The sequence below is a fragment of the Thamnophis sirtalis genome, unplaced genomic scaffold, assembly GCF_051295495.1.
Source record: "Thamnophis sirtalis isolate CommonGarterSnake01/CBP01778 unplaced genomic scaffold, rThaSir2_p1.2 scaffold_1, whole genome shotgun sequence".
Lineage (NCBI taxonomy): Eukaryota > Metazoa > Chordata > Lepidosauria > Squamata > Natricidae > Thamnophis > Thamnophis sirtalis.
This window is the reverse complement of record NW_028261381.1, coordinates 156,288,707-156,298,631: the sequence shown is the minus strand read 5'-3', so window position 1 is coordinate 156,298,631 and position 9,925 is coordinate 156,288,707. Positions and strand designations below refer to the sequence as shown.

The 9,925-nt window shown below is 39.1% G+C and overlaps 1 protein-coding gene across 3 annotated transcripts; it reads right to left on the bottom strand.

The window, feature by feature from the left end:
* Window positions 1–2,328: 2,328 nt before the first annotated feature.
* LOC106552165 (hemojuvelin) lies at window positions 2,329–9,651 on the bottom strand. Of its 3 annotated transcripts, none has more exons than XM_014070376.2 (4): window positions 9,072–9,651; window positions 8,707–8,983; window positions 6,477–6,982; window positions 2,329–4,518 (listed from the first exon to the last, which is right to left on the bottom strand). In XM_014070376.2, the coding sequence occupies exons 2-4, from the start codon at window positions 8,816–8,818 to the stop codon at window positions 3,904–3,906; spliced, it is 1,233 nt and encodes a 410-aa protein (XP_013925851.1). In that variant the 5' UTR covers window positions 8,819–8,983; window positions 9,072–9,651; the 3' UTR covers window positions 2,329–3,903. The 3 variants fall into 3 exon arrangements, with proteins under 3 accessions (XP_013925851.1, XP_013925850.1, XP_087585184.1); XM_014070375.2 differs by having other exon boundaries at window positions 8,707–8,870; XM_087729058.1 differs by lacking the exon at window positions 9,072–9,651 and having other exon boundaries at window positions 8,707–9,060.
* Window positions 9,652–9,925: the final 274 nt, after the last annotated feature.

Sequence of the window (9,925 nt, the reverse complement as noted above, 5' to 3'; positions counted from 1 at the left end):
AGAAGCTGAGCATGTTTTTTTAAAAAAAATGGAAGGAAAACATCAATAACCTGCACTATCGATGATTCTACTCAGATGGTTGACAATGCAAATTATTTGAAAGCTCTAGTAATGAAAATCAAAGATCAGAGGGAAAAAAATAGAGGCTAGGATTAAATATAAAAAGAACATAAAAAATAACAGATACAGCTACCAGCTTTAGAACTGACAGTGAAGCTATTTAAGTGGTTGATAACTTCTGCCTTTTAAGATTGACTGTCAACAGTAAATATCCACTGTAGACTAGCACTTGGTAGGAGAGCAATAAAAGCCTTGGAAAGGAAACTCAGATGCTGTAAAGTGTATATACCTTCAAAGATCAGAATTGTGCCAGGAATGACTTTCCCTATGACAGTCTATGGTGATGAAAGTTGGACTTTCAAGAAGCCAGATGGAGGAAATATTCATACTTTTGAACTATGGTGTTGGGAAGACACCTGACAATATTATAGAAAGATAAGAAAATGAACAATGGATCATAGAACAACTAAACCCAGATTTGTTACTCAAAGTACAAATGCCTATGCTCAAATTTTCATAATTTGTGCACATTATGTGAAAATTCAGCTCCCTTGAGAAATCAATATTGTTGGGAAAAGTGAACAGGGAGGGGATAACCAGCAGATGGATGGACTTCATAAGAGTCAAGGTGGCACAATGGTAGCATATGATAGCCATCTATTTCGATGATGTGTTCCACTCATCTCATGTGCCATGATGGCGCAGTGGTTAGAGTGCAGTACTGCAGGCTTCTTCAGTTGAGTGGTAGCTGCAGTTAAGCAGTTCAAAACTCACCAGCTCAAGGTTGACTCAGCCTTCCACCCTTCCGAGGTAGGTAAAATGAGGACCCAGACTATTGGGGGCAATATGCTGACTCTGTAAACTGCTCAGAGAGGGCTGTAAAAGCAGTATGAAGCAGTATATAAGTCTAAGCGCTATTGCTATTGCTATTACAGAGGAGATGGATACATATAATGGCCAGGCTGAGCATAGACCCACACTATCTATGGGCCATTAGTATTAGTATAGACTTTATTGTCATTGTACAAAATAAATACAACGAAATTGGTTTTAGCCTCACTGGTGCAATCCGTGACAACAAATACAAACAATATAAATAGCATAAGGAATAATCCCAATGCAAGTAATTAGGGGAAAAGAAAAAAAGAAAGAAAAAGAAAAAATTAGTCATACATTTCCATGTGTGCATGAAGTGATTGTGGTTATGGTTAATCTCCAAAACAAGACAATAATTATGGAAGCTATCAAAATAGAGAAACACCCCCACAACATGAATAAACGTGACGATCCTCCCACCTACCAGACATCTGGAAACCAGCCCTAGTCAACAAACGAGACCCACCCACCATCAAGGCCATTACAACAGGAAACAACAATGGACACACAGCCAGCACCAATCTACCAATCATGATACAACCATACAACCAATCATTCACTTACTGAAACAAAGTCAACACTCCATACATTGTTATGTATGTATGTATGTATGTATGTATGTATGTATGTCACTTGAACTCTCTGTGCCTTCTATCCAAGACGCTTCTTGTAATAGAAGGTCACCAGAGTTTGAAACTCTAATAACCTTTCACTGAGACAATTCTGCAGCTGGGAAATTTAATAAGTTTTTGAGAAGATTCTGCCTTTAAATACTCCTCGGACATTTCAGTTGACATAAAGTGGAGCAGCTCATGCATGGATGGTAAATGCCATGAACGTACATCTAGTATCTGTGCTGTGAACTCTACATGGGTTGCCAGAAGAATTCCTACTACAATTTAAAATGTTGATTTTAATATAGCAAGCCCTGTATGGCTTAGAACAGTAGTTTTCAAATTTAGCAATGCAAAGATGTGTGGACTCAGGCCACATCTTAAAATTGAAAATTTCTGGCTTACAACCCTGGCATATCCAGAGGTATATTACCACCACTTTCTACAACTAGAACTGACCAGTCCAATAAACCCCAAAAACAGGTTGGTAATCTGAAGGGCCAACCAAGACTAGGAGGAAATCCTTTTCACTATCACCCTGGTGAAATAGTTTAACATTGGACATTCCAGGTTAAAATAGAGCTCTTTTTAATTAGCTAGGATAGCATCTTTGGAATTATATGTTCCAGATAATTGTGAATATTCTCCTTACAGTTGTATGTATGAAGATTAGCGACCAAAAGCCTTCAGAAGTGGATGGCATACAAATGAAGAAAATATATTAATATTGTACTATGGGTTTGTTTGTTTATTGTAAACCACTGATAGTTACGTGAGTGCAACAGTATGAAAATCAAATAATATCCCGATATTGCAAATTGCTACCAGTTCAATAACAGGGTAACTCTATTAAATTTCTGCTGAAGAACAATCATTTTCTGATTACCAGTACTAAGCCCTAGCAAGCCCTAATGAATTCTGTGCAATGGATGTATAGTTTTCCCTTTATGGAAAAGAATAACTACTAAGCAATATAACTTTAAAAATGTTTAACTTTATTAAACTGGTTTCCTTTATATCCTAACTTTTTTTTCCAAACTGAATATGTTACTTTGGGTCATCACACATCTGTATAAACATATCACCAACATTCTGAGGACTGATTTGGAGTAAACATTCTGTATATTTAAGTCACAATTTATATGTTATAAAATTTTAAACATATAACTTAATTGCATCCAAAACTATAATCCTTAAGATACATTCTTGGTTTAAGTTATTCAGATAAGGGCACCAGAACACTGAAATGGAAACAAGTACAAATTTTATATACATTGCCTTTACTTTAGCTTCTGTGTGTGAATACTAGTGCAAAGGAGTTGTGACATTGTAAAAACCTGCATTGGCCCTGCAAACCCATTTCAATCCACATGCAATACTCTTAAAGTGCTATCTTGTCTCTGACTTTAATAATGGAGCCAACCTAATTCAAGAATCTATTGGGAACTTCAGTTCAAATCTGGCTCCATAGAATCTACAATCTGAGCTGTCAATGGGAAGAAAACAACTGCAGTTTGTCTGGAAGAAGAAAAACAAGTATTGAGTAAAAAAAGAAAATGTGTTCTTCTGACTGCATTTATAGTTCAGGCATTTATAGTGATTGTGTCTGAGTAGCCCTTACATTTTTTGAGGAGTTCCCATTTTTCTCTCTGTTATAAACAAATCATTATAGACACTTAGAGCAAAGTTGTTTTCTAGAAACACTGACTTTGCAAACTAAAACTTAATGAAAGAGGCAATGCAGTCTCAGTGTTATTTCTGTAGATAGCTGTGAATTTCCAGTTTTCAGAAGAGATTAAATAAACCTGAAAACATGGTGAGCAAACAGAAAGCTGAGAAGAAAAAAATAGCTTACTACATTCAGTGTATACTGTCCAGATATTTTAAGGTGCCAAAGAACATTTACCATTAGTTTTCATCTCTCTCAGGTTTCCACTAAATCTTTAAAAAAAACTTAAAGCCACTGAATACCCAAATATTTCCTTCGTCTGATTGTCATTAGTAATTAAGGATCTTAACTAAGGATGTCGTCAAATTCAGGGAAAGAGTTCCAGTTGTTAACCATCACTAAGCTATGTGGGAATTATAGTGCAATGTCCTCTTGATTAATTGCACCAAGAAGTATTAGAAATACAAATCCCATCCCATTCACCATAGGATAGATAAATATTCATAACTTCCTGGAATGTCCCAGGTCTTAAGAATGAGATTTCCACACAAGAACATGAATGGGACACCTAACTCTAGTTTTAAAACAGGTTGGGGTAGCTCATCTATCAGCACTTAAAAAGCCATTTGAGGAAATAAACCATATTTGCTGATCCCCTAGACTTTTTAGTCACCACTGAAATGTTCAAATATACAGTTGTAGTATTGTGAGGATTAAGAGAAGGAAGGATGAACTGCAAGGATAAGAAGTCCTATTACTGTGGAAAATATGGATTTTCTTGGAATCTGGATGGAGTGCTCTGGCATCTTCCAATGCCTTCTGTGCTGCTTGAGTAAAGTTAACATCTCCTGAAGTCATCACATCAAAGACACATGACTGGAAATAGATGTCTTCAACTGGTAGCTTCTCCTTACATAGCAGACGAGCTTTCTTTCTGGTCAGGCTGCCTTTTGGACGACAGCAGTTATGTATAGAGATGCGCTGGCTGAGAAAGCATCCTGACATACACAACTGGAGATCCTGTTCATCTGTGAAGGAGGTTGCTATCTCCTTAGCTATCCGGATGGAGAAGGACAGGTGCTTCCCTACCTGGCGCACAGCAATGGTGGTACCAATGTATGTTGCTTGGATTGTTATGTGCTGTCCAGGTATGTGCTCATGAATGGTTAAGCTATTCCCTCCAGGTTTCTCACCACCATTCACTGAACCATCTGCAAATGCTACTGGCAGGTTGTCCATTTCTGCCTGGTAGACCTTCTCTTCAATGCACTCTTTCATGTTTTTAAATATAATGGTAAGCTGCAAAGGAATAATAGCTTTAAAATACAAGGGATAGTTCAGATAGCTAACTTCTCTAAGAGCCATTCAATGACCGGTTCATATATTATCATCCAAAGGGAACACATATCAGGTTAAAATCTTTTCCTATTTTATAGAGGAAAAACACTCTTCATCAGGTAGGAATGAAATCTAAAATTAGCTAAGATGCTTTTTCGTATGTAACTGAAGAAAAAGGAGTAACACACATACATATCACCCCTTATCAGGAGACCCTGATCAACTTAACTGCCATGCTTATCCAAAACCACAACCTTGCCTGAGAATTATAGTGGTGGATTCCATACTACAGAAGAGAGACAAATTAGGGGTCTCCAACAGCAGCAGTGCCCTCCCCCAAATACGAAAGGGTCCAGTTTACCAATGGCAGAACATACTGTAATTCAGAGCTGAAAAAAGCAGAAAGCATACAACTTCTTGTGGGATTTCTGGAAAAACAAAGGAGCGTAAGAAGATAAACTCCTTCTTCCATTATGTATTGATACTAACCTGCTTCCAGGGATGTTCCTTCACCAACTATAGTAAAGTTCATTGGCTCTTCAGAGCAAATTGGTTCAGATATCTGGAAGTATTGCCTTATCTGGGGAATCTCCAAGCTTTCAACCAGAGATGGGATAGTCCTAGCTATTTAACTAAAGGTGACTGAGCTATCTTAGGAATAATGACAACTTCTTTGATCCAGTCAAACCACTGGAACTCCAATAATGTTAAAGATAAAGGTAAATGTTCCCCTTGCACATATATGTGCTAGTCATTCATGACTCAAGTGGGCCGTGCTCATCTCCGTTTCAAAGCGGAAGAGCCAGAGCTGTCGAAGACGTCCTCGTGGTCATGTGGCTGGCATGACTAAACACCAAAGGCACACAGAACACTGTTACCTTCCCACCAAAGGTGGTTCCTATTTTTCTACTTGCATTTTTACATGCTTTCAAACTGCTAGGTTGGCAGAAGCTGGGACAAGTCACGGGAGCTCACTCCATTAAGCGGCACTAGGGATTCGAACCGCTGAACTGCCAATCTTTCTGATCGACAAGCTCAGCATCTTAGCCACTGAGCCACCATGTCGCTTTGCAATAATGTTAGATCCTTGCAAATGCTGGGAATTATATAAGAAATTCTGCATTAGTGATAGGAGCTGATATTGGACCCAGTATGCCAGCAATATTCACGTCAGTTATACACCCACTACTTAGATTCAATTTCCTGATTGGCGAGGGCAAAGAAAGGCACCAGATAAGAAAAGGCTCAAACACATTCCTGAATTATCAGAGGAAAACTTTGATAAGATAATAGCTGGGATTATATATAGGTAATCAATTTACTGCCATAATTGAACACAACACTTCTATTGCTAAAAAAGACGGTTGTAAAGTGAATTTTGCCACATTTTACAACCTTTCTTAAGTGAATTGCCCTAGTTGTTAAGTTACTAACGATTGTTAAGTGAATCAGGCTTCCCTATTAATTTTGCTTGTCAGAAGATCACAAAAGTTTATCACATGACTTCAAAACACTGCAACTGTCATAAATACGGGTCAGCTGCCAAGCCCCTGAATTTTGATCATGTGCGGATGCTGCAATGGTTGTAAGTGTGAAAAATGGCCATAAGTTATTTTTTTCAGCGCCATTGTAACTTCAAACAGTCACTAAATGAACTGTTATAAAGTCCAGGATGACCTGTACTGCATAACACCATAATGTAGATTTTGACAATCTGATATAATCCAGTTGCTACAATTTCACCTTTACCATCGTCCAAGATTAAAAAGAAAAAAAATTCAAATCACACCAGCCAAATCAGCTATTTTTCCAGCATTTTCTCCGCTTGTTGGGAATTCTCAAATGGGATGCCGGGGAGGGAGGGAATACATTCACCCTGTTGATTGCCCAACCCCCAATATAAAAGAATGTAAGTCTACCTTGCCAATTCCAGTGACATTTGATCCTTTAATGATAGGATAACTAGTGGCTTGCACAAATAAATTATTGTTGTCCAGAAGTGGCCAGGAGCCTTCAACTCGGCAAGTGTGGAACTCATCGTTGACAGTCCGGACATGAGGATCCCCAAAGACAGCACAATATTGGTATGTGGGGGACTGGCCATGTTTGTGGATAAAACTTTTCTCATAGTCACAGGTGTCTGTGGATGGGAAATAATCATGTTTGTTAGGTGACAGTGCTGGAGGTTTGGGCACTGTGGTTGGCGAGTCCCTGGAACAGTTGTTCTGAATTATGAGGTCTTCAATGACATAAACAGCAGTGTGGTATGCCAAGTCCCCGCGACAAGTGCGGGACGTCCTCCGGGTGCAGCTGGAGTAGTCCCTCAAGGCATTACAGTAGGCAGTGCTCCTTTCAGAGTCATGCATGTCTGCTGTGGCTTCTATAAATTCAGAATTACACCGTGAAATCTTGCATTGGGAATCAACTGTACCGAGGGAAATCAAAAGAAACCATTAGAAATAAGACTGTAGATTCATCCTTCAACATCATTTGCAAAGTTGCAGGAATTTCCTCCCTAATACTTGACTAGCAATTTCATAAGCAAAGCCTGGTCACCTGGCCCCAAAGTTTCCAACTCTTTAAAAATGTCCACTGGAATTGGGCAGCCAATACATTTAAATAAATAATAAAGATCTAGATAACACGGGCTCTGAATACAACAGAGAATGCCTCCTGCATAAATTCCTCAAGTCAGAAAGAAGTAATTCACTCTGTATTCACTCTTCATTGCTGTCTATTTTTCTGGAACTTTTCTGTATTTCCCCACATCCATCCCTGGATATCTCTGTTAAAGATCACAGGATATTTTCCCCCCATTTTTAGCAATAAAGCTATTGGAGAACATCCCAGTCAGGAGGACAAAATCAAACAAGGAATTTGCATGGACTCATTACATAAACACAAGAGGGCAAGGTCCCTCTACCCCATGCCTTTGAACCTAATTTTCCCAGTGTGTGAAGATGCCTGTAAAATAGATATAGAACAATAAAGTAACTAGTTTGAACTCTGCATGTGGGGGTCTGGTTCTTCATGTCTGACAAAAGCATTTCTACATATGAGAGGCCTTCTCCAAGTTGGTTCTCTTCAGACATAATGACTCCAACTTCCATAAAACTCCAGTCACTATTAGCCAAACTGACTGGAAAGTTATAAGCACAACCATCCAATTAAGAAGACCTCCATACAGGGTCAGGAATATCAGGACTTCTCTAGACCACTGATGGCTAACCTTTTTGTCCTCACGTGCTGAAATTGTACGTGCACAACAGCGCATGCCTGCCCACACCCACAATGCAATGTGCCCACACCCTGTGCATGTGCGCATGACCTCCCTGCACTCCCCTTCCTTCCATGTTCGCCTTGCGCATGCGCATGACCTCACCCCTGTGTCCCATTTTGAGGCTAGTAGACCTCCCTGAAACCTCCTGAAACCAAAAACAGAGTGCAGAGTGCTCCCCCCTCGTGCATGCAGGTACATCTCCCACATTTATGGCAGAGACCTGAAACTCAGCTGGCCGTCGGGAGGCATGCACATATGCGCCATGGAGCTGAGCTGAGTGATGGCTTGTGTGCCCACAGAGAGGGCTCTATGTGCCACCTATGGCACGCATGCCATAGGTTTGCCATCACAGCTCTAGACCATTTGAATGGCACTCCTTAGGATAATGATATTTTATAGAATTTTTATAACAAATTATCCAGAAGATCCGAAATGGAAGGAGGCTCTTGTAGAAAACAAAGCAAGGCACTCATAAATCCAAATGCTTCAAACAAAACCAGAAACAAGACTTGTATCCTTTGACTATTACAGCAGAAAATTGATGGTACAATCTCTATTTTGAGACAAAAATGTATGAAAACTGTAGCTTCAAGCTTATCCCACCCTCCAAAAAAACAAATAAAAAATCCAGCCCTCATTTTTCATGGATGTTTTGCTTGATTCAAATAAAGGTTGTCCAGGGACAGAGGCAATAGAGTCTCAGTAAGACCGTCAATTAGAACAACAATATGTCAAGCTAATACATTTTTTTTTGTTTTTTTTTTGCTGAGTGAAGTTTGGATGGAGAACAGTTTAACTCAGCAGTAGAGAAAGACTCTAATTTAGAACTAACACACACCCCCAAGGTAACTTAGAAGCCAATATCTTACCATGTTTATATAATAGGAGGAGGACCAGCAGTTTAATGAAGAAGCTTGGATTCATTAAGTAAAGTGGATTCATGCAGCAGGCTGATAACCTTCTTTTGAACCATTCAGTCATTTTGGAAGTTGATCATTCAAGTGTATCTACACCTTTTCTTTCCAATGGTTTGCTGTAAATAAACAAAGACTGAAATAAATCTTGTCCAGTTTTATGCCACACAATCTGACCTCCTGGATCATTGTTGTCCTCAGTTTTTTTAATCTGTAGCTCTTATTTTGAATTCTGTTAGGGAGAAAAAAATGTGACAATGAAATCATTCTTTTTTGGTAGTGTTCTGAGACAATCATACTTTTATGAAGGCAATTCTTACCTGAAGTAATTAATTGGAAGGCACAGTTACCTAAGGTTTCTTTTTCAAACCAGTGGCTAGCTTAGAAATCTCTGTTTTGCAGGTTAGTGAAGTATTTCAGATTCTTCTCATCTCTTAGCAGCCCTCTCTCTGGTGACTTGAAATGTGCTCCAATATAAAAAGTCCTTTGCAACAAGCTATTCCTTTGGAGGGTTTCACTTTTCAGCCAAGATGGAAGATTCTTGACTTAAACAAAACAAGGTAGAGGAAGATATGTTCTTCCTCTTTTATCCAGCCCCAACATCAATCAAAGCAGAACGTGGAAGATTTCAGGCTGGCAAACCACCATCAAAACTGTGAGCAATCATTCACACAACAATGTCTTTGTCCACCTTTTGGTGGGCCAGCTAGTTGCAGGTATATTTTGCCTTACTCTCTGATGAGCTTCCATTGGTCTCTTGTTCAAGAGCACTGCAGCAAACAAGGAGTATCTTCTTTCACTGTCCAGTAAACTATTTCCTCCATTCCTACTGTCCAGGGTTGATTTTATGAGGACCCAGTGACAATCTACACATCCCAATCACATTTGTGTGCTACTGTGCTACTTTCACTAAAGTCAATAAACTATGGCAAGACTTTGCCCCTGTTTCCAAACTTGGTTTGGATGGTTAATGATCAACCAGTTGATACAATATCTGCATACAATATCCCTCTAACAAGATAACAGAACCCCAAAATATTTAACATTTCACAATAGGTAGCAAGTTTCAGAGAAAAACCCTTGAGTCACCATTGAATCACTGAAAATCCCTCCCATAACAGGCCCAAGAGCTGGCCTGTGTATCTCAGTTTGCAGCATCAATTCAAATAGGAAC

Bases quoted from the DNA above. Each gene is read 5' to 3' on its own strand.
- LOC106552165 (XM_014070376.2), bottom strand. From the start codon at position 8,818: ATGACTGAATGGTTCAAAAGAAGGTTATCAGCCTGCTGCATGAATCCA. The intron at 6,983-8,706 runs GTAAGATATTGG...CCCTCGGTACAG, and splicing joins CCTCCTATTATATAAACATG to TTGATTCCCAATGCAAGATT. The intron at 4,519-6,476 runs GTAGACTTACAT...ATTCCTTTGCAG, and splicing joins ATGTCACTGGAATTGGCAAG to CTTACCATTATATTTAAAAA.